The sequence below is a fragment of the Lemur catta genome, chromosome 1, assembly GCF_020740605.2.
Source record: "Lemur catta isolate mLemCat1 chromosome 1, mLemCat1.pri, whole genome shotgun sequence".
NCBI lineage: Eukaryota > Metazoa > Chordata > Mammalia > Primates > Lemuridae > Lemur > Lemur catta.
This window is the reverse complement of record NC_059128.1, coordinates 40865134-40887969: the sequence shown is the minus strand read 5'-3', so window position 1 is coordinate 40887969 and position 22836 is coordinate 40865134. Positions and strand designations below refer to the sequence as shown.

General features: G+C 43.3%; 1 protein-coding gene across 1 annotated transcript in view; it reads left to right on the top strand.

Annotated features, from left to right (window-relative positions):
- LOC123622248 (calcium-binding protein P-like) overlaps positions 1-22836 on the top strand; it is a 30031-nt gene extending 7195 nt beyond the window's left edge. Inside the window, exons 2-7 of the mRNA XM_045528828.1 lie at positions 7462-7687; positions 13925-13946; positions 14580-14936; positions 16271-16396; positions 20205-20498; positions 22096-22836. Coding sequence (XP_045384784.1) covers positions 7462-7687; positions 13925-13946; positions 14580-14936; positions 16271-16396; positions 20205-20498; positions 22096-22149 — 1079 coding nt within the window. The 3' untranslated portion in view covers positions 22150-22836. The remainder of the gene's footprint in view (positions 1-7461; positions 7688-13924; positions 13947-14579; positions 14937-16270; positions 16397-20204; positions 20499-22095) is intronic.

Below are 22836 nucleotides of genomic sequence, written 5' to 3'. Positions count from 1 at the left end.
ACGGCCGGGCGTGGTGGCTCACACCTCTAATCCTAGCACCCTGGAAGGCCAAGGCGGGTGGATCACTCGAGGTCAGGAGTTGGAGACCAGCCTGAGCAAGAGTGAGACCCTGTCTCTACTAAAAATAGAAAGAAATTATCTGGCCAACTAAAAATATATATAGAAAAAAATTAGCCAGGCATGGTGGCGCGTGCTTGTAGTCCCAGCTACTCGGGAGGCTGAAGCAGTAGGATCGTTTAAGCCCAGGAGTTTGAGGTTGCTGATACCATGGCACTCGCTCTAGCCCGAGCAACAAAGCGAGACTCTGTCTCAAAAAATAAATAATTCACATAAGAAAAAAAATGAATGAGATGGGAAAGTGCTAGCAAAGTAATGATTTTTTAAAAACTAGGACACAAAGCTGTAAAATAGTTTTAATCCAGTTTTGAAAAATAAAAATATATATCTAATTATAATAATTGGTAATAGTAAGCTCTAGATATATGCCAGCCACTGTTGTGTAAGTGCTTTACTTATTTAATCCTTATAAGAAACCTATGAGGCAGTTAGGATTAGGAAACTCAGATTCAGAGGGGTTAAGTAACTTGCCTTAAAGTAACCTACTCAAGATCACACCAGAAGTGGACAAAGAAAAAATACTTCATTAATTTTTAGACCCAGAGAGTATAATAGATGATTTTTATTTTCTTCTTTATATGGTTACATATTTTCCTAGTTTTTCTATAATTAACTTAATTTGTTTTATAATAATAAAATTGTTTAAAAATAAATTATTCAAGTTTTACAGTCAATAACATTACTCGATAAAATAGGATTAAATGGAGTGTTGTGTGCTGTCAACTGAAGGAAATGATGAAGTTCATAAATTTGCAAAGGAGAGCTTTATTTCTCAATACGGGTTGAAGGCCACAGGGTGGCCATTCTGACAGGCTGGGCAGCAATAACCTTGGGCAGAAGCCCACAGCATGTACTTAAAGAGAGGAACAGCAGGAACAGAAATTTATGCTGAGCAGGGTGGCCAAATACACATATTTAACAAACTGTAGGAGGAGTCATAAATATTTATGAAAGGAGAAAGATGCACATGTGCAATTGAGCTTCATGCCCTTTCATAGGTGGCCTGCACAAAACAATGGCAGAGTTAGCATGATCTGAGTGGCCGTTTTGGCCCTTTGACATCAGAAGGTGAAGCAGAGGACATGAAAACCCTTACTGAACCACTCCATGGTTGGTGGCCTGTTATCAGGCAAGAATGCTGGCCAGTTGTGCCAGGACTACAAAAATAGAGGAGCAGCATTAGGCGGTTGTTTGAAATCAGCTGTGGGACAAGTCTTCCAAAGGCTGGTTATGTTTAACCCTTAGTGAAAAAAGCCTCATGGCAGTTAATGGGGAGGGGGTATAATGAGGCATGTCTGACCTCCCATCCCATCATGGCTGGGAACTCAGCTTTAAGGTGTCTCTGGGGCCTCCTTGACCAAGAGGGGGTCTGTTCAGTTGGTGGGGAGGGGCTTAGGATTTTATTTTTATTCCTCAGTGGTAATATATTTCAACATGTGCATGCAGAGAGCATTTGTATTCACTGTTTGATGACACTTTCTTGCAGCTTTGAATAGGGAAATGAAATGGCTTAGGAAGTTCTTTGATAAAGTTAGAATGATTTTTTCAGTGAGTGTGAACATGGGAACACATGCTATAAAAATATAACTTTACACAAAAGGTCTCCAGAATTAATCTAATATGTACAATTAATCCAATCCTAATCTAAAGAAACAGAGCATTGCAGCATCAGCAGTACTGCTACAGTAGCTGGTTTTTTACTCCAATTCCCCATTTTGAAGCAGCATCGCTGGGTACTTCCTGGTGCCTGGATTACTTGGCTCCTAATTTGAATCCACATCTCTGTGACTTCAATGTTTATGCTCTTTCTAGAACACCAGGCTGGCTCTCAAAATAAGTATACCCTTTTGCTTCTCTTTGCTTTCTTTTATTCCGAAGATTAAAGATACACAATACTGAGGCAAGTTGCACCGTACACTTTGGAAAACGTGCTGATTTAAATTATTTACCCAGTGATTCATAATTAGTTAATGGCAGAACTGAATAATGGATTCAGATGTACTTTTCCATCTAATAGATCATTATTGGGCACAAGCATGTTTTGTCTCTCTAACAAGACAAATAGGACCCTATCCTAAAGGATATCATAGTCTGTCAAAGTTCTTTATTGTCCACATTTTATTTTCTATGTAACATATCAAAACAAAATAAAAATATCAAATGTATATATATATCAGGATGTTTTCAGCTACAATTTTTTTTATTTTTTTTTAGAGACAAGGTCTCTGTTACCCATGTGGAGTGCAGTAGGTCACTGCAGCCTGGAACTCATGGGCTCAGGCAATCCTCCTCCCTCAGGCTCCTGAGTAGCTGAGACTAGAGGCATGTGCTACCACACCCAGCTAATTTTTAAAATTTTTTTAGAGACAGGGTCTTGCTATGTTGCCAAGGTTGGTCTCAAACTCCTGGCCACAAGTGATCCTCCCACTTCAGCCTCCCAAAGTGCTAGGATTATAGGCATGAGCCACCACGCCCAGCTCTCAGCTACAAAATTTTTAAAAAGCTTTATAAATGATTTAAATAGTAGTGAAATTTATTGTCTCATGTAACAAGAAGTCTGAAGGACTGGTTAAATCCAAGGTTCGATGATGTCATCAGCCTCAGGTAACTTCCATCCTTCTACTTTTTCATCCTTCTGTGTTTCCTCAGCGGACTCCTTTCATGGGCCCTAGATGGCAGCCACAGTTCCAGATACCACATTCCAGACACAATGACATCTAGCAGTAGATAAGGGACCGTTTCTTCTTGTATGTTTCTTTTTCTCATTGTTGGTAAATACAATTTTATTTAGGGAAGTAATGCTTTTCAACAGAAAATGAATATCTCTTTTTAAGGGTAAGAAAGGCTTTTTCCAGAAGCATCTCTGCAGACTTCCCATTACATTTTATTGGCTAGAGTTGCATCACACTCCCATACCTGAATCAGTCACTGACAAGGATATTGGGAGCACACTGATCACCTTAGACCAGGGTTTCTCGGCTGTGGCACTGTTGACATTTTTGGTGGGATAATTGTTTGTTGTGAAGGACTGAGCTGTACATTGCAGGCTGTTGAGCAGCATCCCTGGCCTCTCCCTTGGATATGCCAATAGTGTTTCCCCGCAAGTAGTGACAACGGGAAATGTCCCCAGACATTGCTGAATGTCCCCCAGGAGGCAAAATCAATCACCCCATTGAGAATCTTTGGCTTAGGTCAATCATTATTCACCGCATGGTTCCGGGTCCATCTCCCCTGAAGCACAGAGAGGATAGCCGAGATCAAAATTCTGTTAACAAGGATGAAAAGGGGAAATTGCTGTTCAGTAGACAGCCCGTGGGCAGTGACTCCCTGACCTCCCACTTCTGAGCATTTTCTTTCTTGCCATTTTTCAACAAACAGAACAGGGACATATATGAAAAATATGTGTCAAAGATGTAAGAATGAGTTACCTGGCATTATCCAGTGAATGTTAGTCCTTGTCTAAATGCCATGTGACTAATATACATATAATTGATATACAGTATATTATTTATTTGGTGGTTTGTTTTTTTTTTAAGAGACAGAGTCTCAGTCTGTCACCCAAGCTGGAGTGTATTGGCCTGACTATGGCTCTTTGCAGCCTCAAACTCCTGGCTTCAAGTGATCCTCCCTGCCTCAGCCTCAGCCTCAGCCTCCCGAGTAGCTGGGACTACAGGCATGTGCCACCAAGCATGGTTAATTTTTAAATTTTATGTAGAGACATGGTCTTGCTATGTTGCCTAGGCTGGTCTTGAACTCCTGGCCTCAAGCAATCCTCCCACTTCAACCTCCGAATGTGCTGGTATTACAGGCATGAACCGTCAAGCCTGGCCTCCCAATGTATTAAGTATTTTAAAAATAACAACAACAGCAGCAACAAAAAACTAGTCTTTAACCACAGATAATTTGAGAAGCACTGCACTTAGACCACATGGATTCTGATGGGATTTTGACAATGAAGATATGCTATCCACATGGAAACCACTGTCATTTCAGTTCAATGATATCTGGGTGGTGCTTTGTAGTTTAAATGTCTGACTCATCTGAAACTCCCCGTAACAATATAGTGGCATGATAAGGGCTTTGGAATCTTTGCTAAGTTTGGCTCTATACTATCTGTGCAACCTTGGTCAAATGGCTTAACTCTTCAAGCCTCAGTTTCCTTATCTGAAATAACAATACCTTGTAGAGGTGTTTTTCTGATCAAATTCAACAATATATGTGAAGTACTTAATATATGTGTGGATCATATATTGTAAATGCAATAAATGTTGGATATTAACAAACTGCAGTAAGCACCATTATAAAATGGAGATTATACTCATCTACTATCAGATGATTATAACCACATTAGTACAGATCACTAACATGGTTGTATATATACTATACATAGTGATCTGTACTAACGTGGTTATAATCATTCATTAAACATTGACACTACTCTTTTGTGAATAGTAGGATATAATCCTTGTCCTCCAGCAGTTTAGAATCTAGCAGGTGGTTTTAAATACAGACATGCAAGATGTATTTGGAGTAAAATAAGGGTCATAAAGGAAGAGGAAAAAATTACAGGAATCAATGTTTTGATTCCTATAACTAAGAGGAATCAAGAGGTTTTAAGGAGGACAGTATTTGAGATGAATCTGAAAAGATGAATTAAAGTTTTGTAACTAAGTCAAATATGACATGGAGTTTAAAATGATCATGATATATTGACAATATGTTAAATAAGACATGCAAATGCTAAGATGTACATTGTGACACCTATCTTCAATTGTTATTCTAATAAAAATGTGCATATAAAGGTCTATATGGATATATTATGTGGTTACTTCTTGGTGGTGAGATTATGGGGAATATTGATTTATTATTATTATTGTTTTTTGAGTCAGGGTCTTGTTCTGTTGTCAGGGCTAGGGTGCAGTGGTGTCATCATAGCTTCCTGCAACCTCTAGCGCCTGGGTTCAAGCAATTCTCCTGCCTCCCGCAAGTAACTGGGACTACAAGAGTGTACCACTACATCCAGCTAATTTTTCTATTTTTTGTAGAGACAGGGGCTCACTATGTTGCACAGGCTGGTCTTGAACTCCTGGCTCCAGGTGATCCTCCCACCTCAGCCTCCCAAAGTGCTAGGATTATAGGTGTGTGCCGCTACACCCAGCCTATTTTTTTATTTTTATTTATTTTTTGGAGACAGAGTGTCGCTCTGTTGCCGGGGCTACAGTACCATGATGTCAGCCTAGGTCACAGCCACCTGAAACTCCTGGGCTCAAATGATCCTCCTGCCTCAGCCTACCTAGTAGCTATAGGGGTAGGCTATAGTAGCTATAGTACTATAGGGGTGTACCACCATGCCCAGCTAATTTTTTCTATTTTTAGTTGCCTGGATAATTTTTTTTTCTATTTTTAGCAGAGACGGGGGTCTCGATTTTGCTCTGGCTTGCCTCAGAACTCCTGATCTGAAGCAATCCTCCCACCTTGGCCTCCCAGAGTGCTAGGATTACACACATGAGCCACAGCCCACAGCCCGGGTTATTTTTTAAAATTGTGTTTTCATTTTCTTTTTACTTTTTGATATTTAAGATTTTACACATATTTTACGAGTTTTATAATTCGACAAAACTACTTTTTTTAAGGACTAGCTAAAATCAAACTTGCTGATTTAAGCGTAACTTAGTACAACTGTTACTGTCCTCCCAGTGTAGGTTAAGGTTCTTGGTGATTATCAGAAGAAAACAATTTTAGGACACACTACTTAAGCCAAAACAACCAGCTTTATTGAGGGCAAAGGTAGAAGTATACTCTCTCAAGAGAGAGGGAGCAGGCAGGCTTGAATAGTGCAGCTGCACTGGGAGGAAGAGGTTTTTGGTCTTATAAAGTCTTGCTAATTGAGGGGAGGAATATTCAAGACTAAGGGGTTGGCTTTTGCTAATAATGTGGGTAGTAATTCCTAGAATTGGATTTCTTCTCATTTTCATGCTTTATATAGTTGTTTTGGAACTGTCATGGCAGTTTCAAGGCTGAAGAAATTTTAAAACCCCAATGCAAATGACATTATAATTAGCCAAAGTTCATGTAAGGTAACCCAGACAGCTGACAAGTCAGTTGAAGCCAGTCCTTATCTGTGGTTATCAATTCCTCGCCCCTTAGTTAGACTTTACCACCTGTATGCACACTGGATGTCCTTGCATCCAGCTCCTAGCCTAGTAGCCTAGTTACCTTCTGCCTGAGGGTTGTTTATTTCAATACCTGCACCCACTCTGCAAGCCCCTGGGTCTGGTGTCAGCCCTGTCTCCTACTGTAACACAACCTTTTAAAAATCATTTGTATTAATAACTAAAAAAGTGTTTTCCATGTCATGAGTTGTTTAAATAAGTGTTGATACTCTTTCACCTGGTAATTCCACTTCTGGGTATCTACCTTAAAAAAATCTACATTAATTAAGATGTTCTACAATTTCTTTATCATGGTAAAAAGAGAAGGAAATAAGTTATGTCCAATAGGGAATTAATGAATATAATAGGGAATAGGGAATTAATTCAGTATCTTTCCTATGTCCACTTAATTTTATATATCTGTTAAGTTCGTTATGAAGCTTATGTAGAAATATGAGAAATGCTTATAAAAGTGAAACGACAGGATCCAAAACTATGTTCATGGTATGATTACAACATTTATAAAATAAATGTCAGTGGGGAAAAAGTTCCAAAAGAAAATTCCCCAAATGCTGAGTGGCTGTGTTAGGATGAAGGATTTTTCTTTATCGTCCTTATGTCTTTCAATGTGGTTAAGATTACTTTTATAATGAAGACAATGATAATTTTAAAGGTTGGAGTTAAAAAGCTTCCTCGCTGGCCCTCTGATTTGAATATAAAGCATTAAAACCCCATTTTATATTCATCATTAACAAATCTCTAAGCTTCTATAGATTTTAACAGTTTGAGATTGTCAACCTCAAGGTTTACCTACTTTCTGGTAGGTATTCCTGCCATGATTTGCATGGAAAGGCATGACAGTCAGAAGGGACTCTTCCAGCCTCTTCAGTTTACAAGTTGGAACGCTGACGCTCAGCCCTCAGCCCTCCAAGACAGTAGCAGAACCAAGACTGGGACCCAAGTCTGCCAGGATATCGAACGGTATCTAATCCCATTTATAGCTTCGGGTCCGCCCTGAGTATTAACTTGCCAGGTCTGTTGACTGCACCCTGGCTCCACTCCCGTTCTGGCTGGCCTGTGGGTTTGATTCCCTTTCCTGCAGTCAGGCTCAAGCTCTCTCGCTCTGTCACGCCGGGACCCGAGACGCTTCGCCCTGATCTCCCTTTTCACTTTCCCCCCTCCTCGCCCCCAGCGTCCGGCAGGGGGCGCCGCGACTCCCTGGTTCCCCGGCCCCTCCCCCCGGGCAACCGTCGATTGGGCCGGCGCGTGACGTCACGCCGTTTTAGCCACACAAATGGGTTTCGGGGCGCGCGTTGGGCTCCGCCTCAGCTGTGGGGAGTTAGCCGGGCCTCCATTCGCCGCCGGCGCATCGGCCTGGCGCATCCCCGGGCCAGGCCCCGGCCCGGGCAGGAGCGCAGGTGGGTCGAGGCCGGAGTGGGGCGTGGGGTGAGGGCGGCGCGGCTGGGGTCCGTGGCGGCCACGGTTGCCGCTCCGGGGCGCCCGGAGGGCGGGGGCGCTGGCGCTGGCGGTGCCCGCAGGTCCGGAGCTCGCGGCCGCCCGGCGCGTGCGGAGCAGGGACCCGGCTGCCCTCGGCCCACGCACGCGTCCGGCGCTAAGCGTCTCCGGGGGCCGCGGAGGGTCCCGCGGGCCGGCGGGCGGGAGCGGGGTCCCGGGTCGGGGCTGAAGCCCAGGAGATCACGGATAGGCCTTGAGCAGGCACCGGACCGGCGCCCCCGCCCGCGACACCGCGCGGGTGAGCAAGTAGGGCTCTGGGTGGGGGTCGCCTCGGCCCTGTCGCACCTGGCCACTCCGTCCGTCCCTGCCCCAGCGCAGGTGAGCTGGCGCTTGTCCCTAACCTTCCTCGGGGACGGGGCAGGACGAGGGTCGGATGCTTCCCTGGCCTGGGCTGGCGCCAGTCGACTGCGGTTCGGCCCCAGTCCGCGATTAAGTCATAATAATACTGTGGGTCCGCGTTCTGTGACGTCAGGGGTTTCCAGGCGATGGGCGGTGATGTCACTGGAGGCCCGGGCTGGGACCTGAGCGCGCGGAAGGGCCAGGAGGACCAGCAGGGGAGGAAAAGGAAGTTCAGTCCTCCGTCAACTCCTGGGATCGCAGCGGGTTTGAATGGAAAGTTGTTGGATACTAGCGTTTTACAGTTTTAATGTAATAGCTATAAAGGTCTTTACCTTAATTTTAAACAAGCACCGTTATTACAGTTAAATATGAGACACATTTGATTTAGAAAAATCTAAGGTAGGAGGCTTTGGGGGGGGTTGGGCGTGTAATGTAAATGCCTTTGTGAAGCTGAACTCAGTTGGATGGCTTAAAAAATAGAACCAGTTAGTGTATTGATAATTCGGTTTGCTTTACTTTTGTGTGTGTGTGTGTGTGTGTGTTGGACATTATCTGCTACAGCATTTTTTGTTAGCAAATGGCCAGGAAGAGGGAGTCGGATTTTGCCATCTAAGGAACGGGCCCTTACTAGAACACTGAATCTGCCAGTGCCTTTATCTGGGACTTCTCAGCTTTCAGAACTGTGACCAATAAATTTCTGTTGTTTATAAATTGCACAGTGTAAGGTATTTTATTGTATTAATAGCACCTGACCAGACAATTAATAGCACCTGACCAAAGAGAAGTCTTTAAGAATCCAGAGAAGAGGTTTGTTTTTTTTTTTTAAAGTCTATATGATTAGAAGTTTTGGTGTTAAGAGTAGCAAACAAGGTTGGGACCAGATTTTGGAGGGAGTTTGAGTATTACTTTATACCCGATGACAGTGTTTGAGGAAGGAAATAATGTGAAGACCAGATCTTTTTGTTAAATCTTTATCCTATTACTCATCTTTGATAGTTGTGTAGAAGACCTTCATTCTTTGAGTTCTCTCTTCTCTTTGGTTCTTTGCTTATCTCTAAATTCTCAGCTTTGCTGGCAATTCTTTCCCTTCCTGATTCAGACTGTCTAGAGTTTTTGTTTGTTTGTTTGTTTTTGAGACGGGGTCTTTTTTTGTCCTGGAGTGCAGTGACGTGATCATAGCTGACTACAGCCTCAAACTGCTGGGCTCAAGTGGTCCTCCCACCTCAGCCTCTCGAGTAGCTGGGACTACAGGCATGCGTCACCATGCCCGGCTAATTTTTTCTGTATATTTTTAGCTGTCCAGATCATTTCTTTCTATTTTTAGTAGAGACAGGGTCTCGCTCTTGCTCAGGTTGGTCTCAAACTCCTGACCTTGAGCGATCCTCCTGCCTCGGCCTCCCAGAGTGCTAAGATTACAGGTGTGAGCCACCATGCCCGACCTGTGCACATTGTTTTTAAGCACAGTTCAGTTATCTTCTATGGCTTCATTTTGGGATTGTACACTGTCTTTAGGTGAGAGTTTTCCCCGTTTTCAGCCGAAATTAGACACAAGAGTCCACAAGGAATATTGGAATTATTGAAAGTGTGATTTTGGCCTTCACCAGAATAAAGTTTCTCAAGTTCTATTGACTTGTTGTTACTTCTCACCATATTCCTGGAAAAGATTTAGGTGACAGGTATGTATGGACTCTCTTTCACAGCCAGGCCTAGTGACAGAGTTGCTGTGGTGAGTGCTGACTTTCTCACCCTCCAGTCACCCCTCCACCAGGCACTGTGCCTTCTCGTCCATTGCAGTTTCTCATGGCAGGGTCACCAAGGGTCACTAGCACCAACGGACATGATTCTTTATTTTACCTTGCTGCAGAGTCTCAAGTGACTGCTCCTTTTTATGTATATTTTTTTCTGATTTTAAAAGTAATACATGTTCATTGTGGGAAATCTTGAAAAAAGACTTGTAATCTCTATCCAGAAAACTTTTTCCTCATTGAATTGTTTCTGTGACAACTGGTATCTTCGTTTCCTCTTGTTTCCCTCCATGAGATCTGAATCAATTGGCCTGTGGATATTTCTGTCTTGCAGACACTCAAGCCCAACATCTCCTAAACTGAGCAGCTCTGCCTCTCCTGCTCTAAATATGCTCAGCCACCTTTGTGATTCCCCCCTGGGAGGTATCACTCTTCACACAGTTGCTGACCCATAAGATGAGGACCCATCCTTGACTCCTCTCTCTCATCCTCCGTTTTTTACTCACTAGTTAGAATCTTATTTGTTTTTCTTATTACTCCACTTACTTGTCATCTCTCCACTCCTAGTGCCTTAGTTCAGACTCTATTCCTCAACTACCGGAGTTTCCCCAAACCATCATCTACTTTGGAATCTCCAAGGACTTCAGGCTTAACCTAGAAAATCAGAGCGTCTCTGACCTGTTCCTACACCCTCAACTCTGAGTGTGGTGCTGGTGGCCCTCTCTCCCCACTTCATCCACACTTCTTCCCTCTGTCTTCTCCCACGCTCCCATGGTCTCTCCCAGCACCCTCTGCTATGCTTATGACATGTATTTCATTCTGCTGTCATTGCCTATTTACTTTTCTGTCTCCTTAAAGGCAGCAACTATGTTTTTTTCATAATTGCATCAGTAGTATCCAGCCCAGAGTGCTTAGTAAACTTATGATGATAAATGGGTAGAAGGAAATGCACATTTTTAGGGCAGAGGTTGTTAGGAAAAAAAATTGAGGTTGTTATGTTAGTTTTGCGGTCCTGGCTGCCTTAAAAAATCTTACTGATATGATTGGACTTCCCTACCTGGTCTTGTGGTCATGGTTCTGTGAGTAAGTCTTCCAAGTGTGAAGTATGATAGGGTAAAGCTGATAGGTTGGCTGGAGTGGGCTCCAGCACCTTGCACTGACAGAAGGTAGGCTTTCCTGCAGCTAACAACAGTGTAGCAGAGATGACTGGGACAATTGTGCTAGGGATGCAGAGGAGGGCACAGTTTAGTGACCTGGTGATTGGATGTGGGGGTGAGGGAGGAGGAATCTAAGTGACTCACGTTTCTGGCTTGATGGACTAGGTGCTTGAGGGTATCAACTAGTATTGTTGATTTTGAGATTCTTTTTGACATCCAGGTGAGTATGTCCAGTAGGCAATGGATATGACGTTTGGGAGAGCACACCTGTGGATAGGTGGGAGAGTTAAAACTGCAAGAGATCACTTAGACATACTTTAAGTGGAGCAGTGGTCTAGAAAAAGAACCTGGAAGAACACCGATCTTTAAGGGCTGGGAAAGAAGAGAAGAGAGCTGGGAAGGCTGTGCAAAGAAACTGAGGAGTAGGAATTGAAGAGGGAATTAGCCATGAAAAGGCCATCAACTTTATTGTGCTTTAAGGAGAGAATAACAAGTAAGAAAATGGGTCTGTTTTTTCCCCTTAGAATAGATACTTGAGTGTGGACTTTCTGCCTGGTTTTTGGTCGAGCATTACTGCCTTACTCCTGTTAGTAGCCTATTAATAGTACCCCCAGCCCAAATCCAGAGCCCCACTGACACTCTTACATTGATTGGATCTAACACATGACCTGTAAAGTCCCTTCAAACTCCAATCTAAAGTTACAAGAGATTCTGGACCCAATCCCAGAATTCTGATTCAGTGGACCCAGGGATCCTAACAGCGGCCCTTCTGAGATTCTAAGATGTGTGGGTGCTAATAAACCTCCGTTTTATTTCATTGCAAGCGAGCAGGAATTTATTATAGCAAACTCTCAAACTCTAATTGTGATGAAGAGGATGGCAACCATGGAAACCTAGCTGGAGCTTTACCCATGCCTGTGTTTGTGTGAGGGGTTTGTTGGGGATGGAGAAAGTGCCACCACCTGGTGTGATCTGTTGGAGATTTAAAATTTTGATTTCATGGATTTTTGCAGCAGATGTCCCTGGATCTCTGCATCATGTTCTCAGTCTACCACTGATTTCAACCAGAACTCATGATTTTTGGGCTGGGCATGGTGGCTCACGCCTGTAGTCCTAGCACTCTGGGAGGCCAAGGCAGGAGGATTGCTTGCGGTCAGGAGTTCAAGAGCTGCCTGAGCAAGAGGAAGACTCTGTCTCTACTAAAAATAGACAAATTAGCCAGGTGTGGTGGTGCATAGCTGTAGTCCCATCTACTTAGGAGGCTGAGGCAGGAGGATCACTCCAGCACAGGGGTTTGAGGTTGCTACGAGCTAGGCTAATGCCATGACACTGTAGCCCAGGCAACAGAGCAGAGCAAGACTCTGTCTGAAAAAAAAAAAAAAAAAAAAGAAAGAGGAGAAATGCTCTTTGGAGCATTTTGGATTTTCCGATTTAGGAATCCTTAACTAGGTATATGCCAATATACCAAAATCTAAAAAAAATTTTAAAAAAAATTAAAAAAAAAACTGAGATCCAAAACGCTTCTGGTCCCAAGCATTTCAAATAAGTGATGTTAAAGCCATAGAAAATACCCAGTGTGTGTAAATGAAGCACAGAGTAAGTCCTAGGAGTAGCTCTGCCTGTTTGAGTTTTTACGAAATTTAATATTTTGCATTTTGGGAATCTGTCAAGTAGTTGATATTTATTGGACCGCTTGAGGGCAATGCCATTGTTCAAAATGATTGAGTAAATGTCACAAGTGGGCAAATCAAGGAGAAAGAGATTCTGATTGTTTCAAGGTCCAGGTAATTTTGGCCATAGCACAGGTGATCCTGAGCGTAGGAAGAAGTCACCCTGGCTGCAGAAGCCAGAAGCTGCCCTCCTCCCCTCACCACAGGAGCCCCTGCAGCCGCTGTACAGCCTCTTGTGCTTTTGGAGACTTGGCACTGCGGAAGGAGCGAGAGAAAGCAGGATTGATGTCTCAAGACCACCCCTGTGGCACTGGGCAAGGCAAACCCCAAAATATCTTCTTCCATGTTGCCTGCCTTTTTTTTTTTTTAAACCTTAGTTTCTAAAGATTTTATTTGGAATACAGAGTATCTTAAAAAAAAAAAAATAAAAAAGCACTTCCAAATCTCACCTGTCCTTGAAAGCTTAGCTCCAACACCACCTTCCCTTCCCCTCTTAGAAGTAAGCTCTCCGGGTTTAAACTCCATGGCACACAGTCTGGCTCACAGCATCGATGACTTGTTATTTCCATGAATGCCTGTCATCTGCCCTGCTGGACTGTGGGCCCTTTGACCGTACAGATCTATTTATCTGTACACCCAAACCGGAACCCACAAAGTGCCTAGCCCAGAGAAGGCGTAACTGTGCGTAAATGAAAGAATAAATAATGGAGCAGTAGCTGTGTCTGGAGGTCATTGCCTTTCCTATCTCAGTAGGGGTCAGTCAACACTGCTTTCCTTCAAAAACCCAGAGTGGGGCTGTTAGTGGGAACAAAGGGGAGGTGGGCAGTACTAACACACCCAACCCTTTGTAAGGGTGGCGGAAGGAGTACAGGAAGGCGGGTGAAGGAGAGCCGAAGGTAAACCGTGATTGCATTTGTTACCTAGGAAGGGGGCAGAACATTTTTGTCCTCCTCCTTCTCCGTCATGCATTGTATGGCCTCTTACTCTCAGGATTCAGAACACAGGCTGGTGTGATCAAAGTGGAAATTATGAGTTAAATAGAGTTCGGTAACCTAGCCAGAAAGCATCCCCACCCCTTGGTGAGATGTTTTTATGGTTCCACACTATTGACTTAGGCATAATGCCTGTAGATTGACTAGAACTGCCCAGTGAAATAGCGGTGATGCTCAATTTAAGTTAAATCTTTCAGGATCAAAAAATAACCCCTGTCTTGTTTTTTTCCCTCTCAGGAAAATGGCAGATAGTTTTTCGGTAAGTGTTTCATGTTTGTTTTCTTACCCTCATAGACAATCACACATAGGTTGAAGGATTGGAGGATCTTGTTTTTACCACAGCTTTCCCTTTGCCACTGCATAGCTTCCTTTGGCCTCACTTGTCCAATGAGGGCTTGTTAGCTGGAGCCTTGTGTTTCCAGCAACAGATTTGAGAAGGAAGCCAGGCAGAGAGAGGCCTGGGACTTACTAACAGTAACGGTTTCACCAAAAGGCCCAGAACAGAAGAGAGTAGACTCTGCTGGCAGGAGCTAAGAAATCCTCTGAGCAGCAGGAAGGGGCATGCAATCTGAGCATCTTGATGTTTGTGATTGTTTTCCCCATGTTGATTAGAAAGTTTGTGCTATAGGTAGAGAAGAGCTAGCTCCTGACTTGAGCAAATTACAAAAATGCATCCCCCCAATCTTAGATGATAGGAGACAAGAATAAAGTGAAAAAGCATATGTAATCCCAAACTCTAACGTTAGTCTTTGAAACTCAAAACTATTACTGATATGAATTTCATACCTTCATCATATTTCTTTGCTTCTTAGAACATATATTTCAGTTTTCCTGAAAATTTTGTTTTTGTGAATGTTTTCTATCCTGTAATTGCTTATGTCTTTCTTTCCAGCTTAATAATGCATTATCTGGGTCTGGAAACCCAAACCCTCAAGGATGGCCTGGTTCATGGGGCAACCTGCCTCCTGGGGCAGGGGGCTACCCAGGTGCCTCCTATCCTGGGGCCTATCCTGGGCAGACACCCCCAGGGGCCTATCCTGGGCAGGCGCTTCCAGGGGCTTATCCTGGACTGGGGCCTCCTGGTGCCTACCCTGCCCCTGTAGCACCTGGAGCTTATCCCGGACCACCTGCACCTGGAGGCTACCCAGGGCAACCGGGCGGCCCTGGGGCCTACCCACCTCCTGGACAGCCCAGTGCTCCCGGAGCCTACCCTGCTGCCGGCCCCTATGGTGCCCCTGCTGGACCACTGGTAAGATGGAATCATTTCATGTACTTGGTGTGCAGAGGGCTTCAGGGAGACCCATAGCTTTTAAGTAGACCCTTAGAGCCACTTCAAGGACCAGCCATGGGTGTATGTTGGGCCACTAGAAAAAAAATAAGTGTTTATATTGAGTTTAGTGTGTGTGCTGTTACTATAAAGAGAAGGTAATGTATCTCTTGAAGGCATTGATAAAGCTTCCTTAATATAAATGAAGTTAAGATTGCAGTAGTGGGGGAAAGTTTTGGTTATTCTAACACTTTGCTGAGTACATAACATGTGCCAGCAGTATGCATCTACCTGGATTATCTCATTTAATACCACCACTGCTCTATAAGGTACTGTTATTATTCTCATTTTCTGCATGAGGAAATGAGGCAATAGAGAAGTTATATGACTTGCTCAGAGTCATTGAGTGAACATGTGGAGGAACCAAAGTAGTCTGGTTTTCAAAAACCTTCTAAAGATAATTTGTGACCTAAGGATTGAATTTTCATGGAAATTAAAACATATTTTGGTAAGTGAATTCTAAATGTAAAACCTAACTCTGTGGGGGATCCAGACACATCTCAGTCCCAGATCCTTCCCTTTCAGATTTATAGACTAGTTGGGTCTTGGGTAATAGGGTTAAGAGACATGGAAAGTTTCAGGAGTTTTGCAGGGCTTTTGTGTTGAAGGAATCTGTGGGGGTATTAGTTCACAGACCAGAAGCTGCTTAGCAACAAGGGTGACATTTCAGGGATCAGGGGCGACCACAAGGCAATGCCAGTCTCAAGGCCTGCTAGCCATCGCCTGGAGCTTATGCAAGGCAGAGCTCCGCACGGAGCCCAAGGTTAAAAACCATCATTAGCCTCAAGGCTGTTCCTGTTTCACTTCTGAACACATATCTCAGTTAACGAGGAACTAGATAAAGAAATATATGTTCTCTATGTTTCTGTTTTATGCTTTACTGCTAATTGATAATTTTATCTTTAACTTATATACTCAGCCAGGTCTATTCCTAACTGTGAGAGCTTAAGAAGTTTATCTTCGAAAAATTTTGTGACTGTTTGCTCATGTAGATAGAATTAATTATGCCGTCTCTTGAAACCTTTGCGGGGAGTCTTGAAACCTAAACAAATAATCCGTGTACATAAATCTATAACCACTAACAAGTAGTTGCTGTACTAATAAAGACTGATGTGGGATTTCACTCAGTGCCTCCTAGCTCATGGGAATGCTGGAGGACCCCTCACTTCCCCATCACTTTAAACTACACTTTGTCTCTATTATTTCCAAATCTCTTGCGACAATCCTGCCTGGGACCTGTTTTGTTGGGAGAGTAGGTGACTTCCGGCAAGTGGCGCAGCAAGCAGGGTCCTAAAGGCGGAAACGTCGACCAGAGTGAAGGAGGTTCCCGTACAGCATCTCAGGAACCTGGAGAAGGCCACGAGCCGCCGTCTCCAGGAAAGGTGAGTTCATCTCTTGGGATTTCCCTCCATCAGGGTAACAAATGGGGCAGAATCAGTCCAAGTTTACTGAGTACATTGAATCGTTGCAGGCTCTGTTACAGAGTTCTGGAGTGGTTGCCAAGCAGAAAACTTTTGAGGAACTATTTCATTTAGTTTCCAAACACTGCTATTGGTTTCCCCCTCTGGGTATGCTTAAGCCGTGGCAGTGGCTGCGGGCTGTCCCAGCACTGTGGTGTGTGCACTGGAGAGGTGAGAGGGTCCCCCATTCTGTGTGGCAACTTGGCTCCTTAATTACTCAGCCTCTGTAGCCATCTGAATCAGACTTGGGCTCTGAGAGTGAGATGGCTCACTCTTGTCCCAAAATAAAGACTGTCAGATCTGGAGCCTGGCTTTCGTACGGAAGAGGAGGTGTTATATACGATCTTCTGTATCAGTCAGGCAAGGATGAGAAAAAGCCACTAAATTTGGCTGCTCTTCCTCAATATGGATCCATAGACAGAATGAAGGAGGAGAAAAATTTGGAAGATGAATTTCCACTTTCCCCTCCCTTTGCTCTTTATGAGACTGAAAAAAAGAGATGGAACATCAGATGGAGATTTCCCTGGCTCCAGCAGTGTCCCTTAGCAGCACTGCTTTGTTATGCTGATTTTTCCCTGAAACATAATCATCCCCTTAAAAAGGCTTTGAAGAAGGCTCCTAAAAAATGAACAAGAGCTCAAGGAGGCATTTAGGGAGGTATAAGGGAGGACCAGCTGAGGGGAGACCCGGAGGCTTATCTTTTCCCTGCTACTATAGTACAGCCAGATTCGGATTCTGATGATCAAGGCGGGGCAGCTTGGAGGGGTACCTCCAAGCCCACGCCATGTTCATGATCGTATTCCATTTAAAACGCTCAAAGAACTGAAGCAACCCTCTGTCTCATATGGTACCAACTCTCCTCACACGAAGGGCTTGCTTTAGGGATTGGCTCAAGTGGAACGATTAATTCCTTGGGATTGGGAAATGCTTGCTCAAACAGTTTTCTCTCCATCTGAATTTCTTCAGTTCACCACCTGACAAAGCTCGTCAGCAAACGTGGCTGAACCACCACTCCCAAGATGTGCCAACACGTATTTCGGTGGCACAAATTACAGGACAAGGAAAATGGTTTTGCATAGACGCTCAGTCAAAATATGATGATCAGGCCTTTGCTCAAGTCTGACAATGCTGTCTTAGAGCGTGGGAGAAGATAACCCCACCTGGACAAACTGTGCCTTCTTGTGTAAATGTTAAACAAACTGCTAATGAACCTTATATGGATTTTATTACTAGATTGCAGGATGTTGTACAAAAAATGGTCAGTCTTCCTGATTTAGGAAACATGCTGTTACATATGCTGGCTTTTGATAACATGAATTCTGAGTGTCAGCAGCTTTTGTACCCTTTAAAGTCCAGTAACGCTCCTTTAGAGGAATATATAAAAGCCTGTCGGGACGTCAGGTCAGACACCTATAAAATGCAACTATTGGCTATCCGGGGGAAGGGACCCCGGAGGACAGAAAACAGCCTCTAAATATTTTAACTGTGGCCGGAAAGGTCATTTGAAAAAAGATTGTAAGCAACCCACAAGAACAACTAATAATGGTCAGCCGGCCAGTCCTGCTCCTGGACTGTGTCTTCGCTGTGTTAAAGGATATCATTGGACTAACGGGTGCCGTTCTAAATTTCATGCTGACGGCCACCCCCTTCCAGACCAGGGAAACGGGGGATGGGTCCCTGCTCAGCAGGGAGTGGGGGGAAGAAAAACAATACGGGAAACAGTCTTGTCCAGCAGTTCCTGACCTGGCAGCCACAGAGTCAGGAAAACAATGTGGCGATGGACAGCCCCGGCCAGCAGCCTCCACAAAAGTTTAAAACCTGGACTGCCCAGAATTAAAGGTTGCTGACTTGTCACCTGCCAGAAGTGGGAGCGTGGCCTTAGATCTGCCCTCCCGAGATACTGGTCTTCTAATGCCATCTGCTGGCATATGTAAAGTACCTACACGTGTATGTGGTCAAGTTCCTCCAGCCACAGTGGAGTTATTCATCAGCCAGAGTTCTCTTACTATGAAAGGAATTTCAGTGCCTTGGGTGTAATTGATTCAGACTATTCAGGGGAGATTTCGGTCATGATGAGTTCCACTTCCAATTATCCTATCCAGGCTGGAGATCGTGTTGCACAACTTCTGTTATTACCTAAGATCCAAACTGGAAAATCTAATGTTCAAAGACAAGGAGGGTTTGGGAGTACTGGAACTAAAATATATTGCCAAACATTTATTAATGATCAGAGACCTCAACTAGAGATCAAACTAAATGGCAAATCTTTTGTTGGACTTGTAAATACTGGGGCTGATGTTACAATTATTTCTAAAGGCTTTTGGCCAACCGCTTGGCCTTTACACAAGGTCCCCACATACTTACTGGAATTGGAACTATGACTAATATATTTGAAAGTCAACAAATTTTAAGTTGTGTTGTCCCTGATAAAGAAACAGCCACCCTAAAACCTTACGTGGCTGATACAGCTATGAATCTATGGGGGAGAGATTTGTTGCAACAATGGGGAGCTTACCTCAGTATACCCACTCTGTATGCTCCCGCTAAACAAATGATGCTTGATAGGAATTATAATGCTTGTTTTGGTTTGGGTAAGGAAGGCCAAAGGGCTAAGACTTTCGTGGCCCCCAAAGAGTAGCAGCAGGGGTCGGGCCAGTTATTTGGGTCCTTTAACTAAAGTGTGGACCACACCTGATAATGCAGCACAAAAAGTGGAACTGCAAGCTATTACTCAGCTTTTACAAGATGTTCCTTCACCCTTAAATATTGTTTGTGACTCACGATATGTTGTAAATGCAGTTCTATCTAACCTTAGAAACAGTCACTATTACAGAAACTGATGAAGTTTCCAAGCTGTTTCAGCAACTTCAGTCGATTATATGGAATCATCAGTTTCCACTTTTTATTACTCATATGAGATCTCATCCTAATCTTCCAGGCCCATTGGTGGCTGGCAATGACAAAATAGATCAGTTACTTGTTGGTTCTGTTCAAGAAGCAACTCAATTTCATCAGCTAACTCATATTCATAGTAAAGGTTTCATTAAAAAATTTCACATAAGAAATAATCAAGCCAAGCATATTGTTTCTCACTGTCCCACTTGCCAAACAATTAATCAGCCTAGTCTTCCTGCGGGAGTTAATCCCCGAGGCCTCTCACCGAATGAATTATGGCAAATGGATGTTACACACATTCTTGAATTCTGCAAGTTAGGTGTTGTACATGTTATAATAGATACTTATTCTGGTCCCATTATGGCTACTCCATGCCCTGGAGAAACTGTTCAACATGTACTTTCACACTTATACTCCTGTTTTACAAATATGGGAGTCTCAGCCGCCATCAAAACCAAGAACGGCCTTGCTTACAGTACTCTTTTGCAACCTTTTGCACTAAATGGACTATCAAACACATTACTAGCATTCCTTATAATCTTCAAGGACAAGGAATTATAGAACGTACTCATGAAACCTTAAAAACTATGTTATTAAAACAAAAGGGGAGGAATACGGTCCCCCAGAGATAGAAGAAATCCAGTCTTATTTACTCTAAATTTTTTGAATATTCCTAAAGAAGACAATTTAACAGCAGCAGGAAAACATTGGAATGGGAGTCGACAACCAGACTCTTTTCCTCTCCAGCCCATCTGGTAGAAAGATGATATAGAAAATAAATGGAGAGAAGGATGGGTAAAGGTGTTGGGTCAAGGTTATACTTGTGTTTTGATAGATGACGGACAAACGATATGGATCCCCCGCAGAAGAATCAAACCCAGAGTGGAAACCTGAGGGGAAAAAGCAGAAGACACCACCCTCTACGTCTGAAGCCCTGAGCAAGGATTCTCAAAGGAAGAAACCAAAGCACAAGAAGCCCCGATCCAAGAAAACCCAACAGTCACAAGCCATGACATGGGGCCAGCTGAAGAAGACCTATGAAGAAGCAGACAAGATACTTGTTCAGACATCTGTGCCTAAAACGCCTGCAAACCTTTTTCTTGCTATGATCAGCGTGGTGAGCATGGCGGTAGGTGTATCTGGCAATCAGACCTATCACTATTGGGCCTATATTCCTAACCCACCTTTAAATGATATTGTCAACTGGGCTGACGCTCCTTTTTAAGTATTTGTTAATGATTCCTGTTGGCTACTGGGACCCTATGATTATCATGATCCAGTGAAACCCGACGAGGTAGGCACTAAAATGAATAGATATGACGTTGGAACAGAGGGCCCTCCCATATGTATTGGTAAAGGTATTCATTGTTTAAAACCTGCTACCCAAACCTGTCTGGTCACCAGCAAATCAACTGGTGATAAGAGTAAGGCCTGGTTATTCCTCCTGACTGCCTCTTCTTTTTCTTCTTTTGGACATTCCAAAATTGCACCCACAGATGTACGCACTTATAAAGAGGTAGTAATTACTGACTGTAAAACCTGGGTACAGTGGGAAAATTGTAGAGCCCATGTGGGGCGCATTCTTACCAGATCACCATTTTAGGGTTACATACTTGATTAGAGCCCTTATGGGCATTCTGCTTCCTCTGGCAATCTTAAAAAATTTCACTGGAATAAAACTGCCACCTTGATGTCTGTAAAGACACTGGATTTCAAAGTCATATTAGATGGCTCATTGATGATATGAGCCCTCCAGCCCCTCACATTTTAAATGGCCCTATTCATGATCAATTGTGGAAACTCTCGGTCGCTTTGCACCCTGTACAGGCCCGGGTTAGCACACACACATTGGATACAAACAATTAGTTGAGAGTGGACTTTCTATTTGAACTCTACTCCTTATATCCAAGCTTGTGTTAAACTGCCTCACTTATTCATGATTGGGCCTGCCGAGTATAATGAACCTTCTTTCCTTGTGACCTGTAACAACTGTTTTTATTATACCTGTATTGAAAATTCCATAAAGTTTAATTCTTACACAGAAACACTTTATATTCTCAATGCCAGAACGGGGCTGTGGTTACTTGTTAAAATGAATAGAGTCTGGCACAAAACCCCAGCAATGTGCCTTTTAGACAAACTACTTAACCACATTCTTAAACTTACTAAAGGATTTATAGGTCTCCTAATAGCAGCTATTTTGGGAATAATTGCTGTGACTGCCTCTGCAGCCACAGCAGGGTGGCTTTCCATCAAACTGTGCAAACTACTGAATTTATTCAGAATTGGCACCATCAAATCAAATTATGGTCCACCCAAAATCAAATTGATAACAAATTGGCTACTCAGGTGGCCAACTTAAAAGAAGCGGTCACCTTACTGGGAGACCAGGTTATAAGCCTACAAAAACAAATTAGACCCCATTGTCATTGGAGTATCATTCGCTTTTGTGTTACACCTCACATATGTAATCAGACTCGATTTCCTTGGGAAAACATTAAAAAACATCTACTTCAGGAAATCTGACTGAAGAAATTGAAAATTTACAATAGGAAATATTTAGTACCTTCAGTCAGAAACTGGATCAACTCTCTGAGGCTGACGTTATTAACAGTATTTCATCTGGAATGGAGTGAGCTAACCCACTTTCTCCTCTTAAATCTATAGGAGTTCTGCTGTAGTAACTTTTGTAATTATTTTAATCATTTGCTTGTGCTTACTTATAGTCTAGAAAATGCACTGAAGAAGACGACACTCCGGAGAACAATGTCTCAAAGTGATGGCTATCGAACTTCATCAGCTTGCTTCTAAAAAAAGGAGGAGATGTTGGGAAATAGGGTTAAGAGACATGGAAAGCTTCAGGAGTTTTATAGGACTTTTGTCTTGAAGGAGTCTGTGGGCATATTACTTCACAGACCAGAAGCTGCTTAGCAACAAGGGAGACATTCCACCCATCAGGGATGACTGCAAGGCAGTGCCTGGAGCTTGTGCAAGGCAGAGCTCGGCATAGGGCCCAAGGCTAAGAAACTGATTGAAAAATGCCAGCCCAGCAGACAACTTGCAGCCAGAACTATCATAAACTTCAAGACTATTCCTGCTTCACTCCAGAGCATATGTCTCTCTATATAGAGAAATAGATTAGATTAGTATGCAGGGTCAGTGTTCCTGCTTTATGCATTTTTATCTTTAACTTGTATGCTCAGCTAGGTCTATTCTTAACTTAGGGCTTAAAATGTTTATCTTAGAAAAATTTTGTAACCGTTTACTTTTGTAGACAGAATTAGGTAAGATTCCATTGAAACCCTTGGGGAGCCTTGAAACCTACACGAATGATCTGTACACATAATTCTATGACCAAGGACAACTGCTGCCTGTAACAGTAAATACAGATGTGGGACTTCACTCAGTGCCTCCTGGCTCACAGGAATGCTGGAGGACCCCTGACGTCACCATTACTTTAAACTACA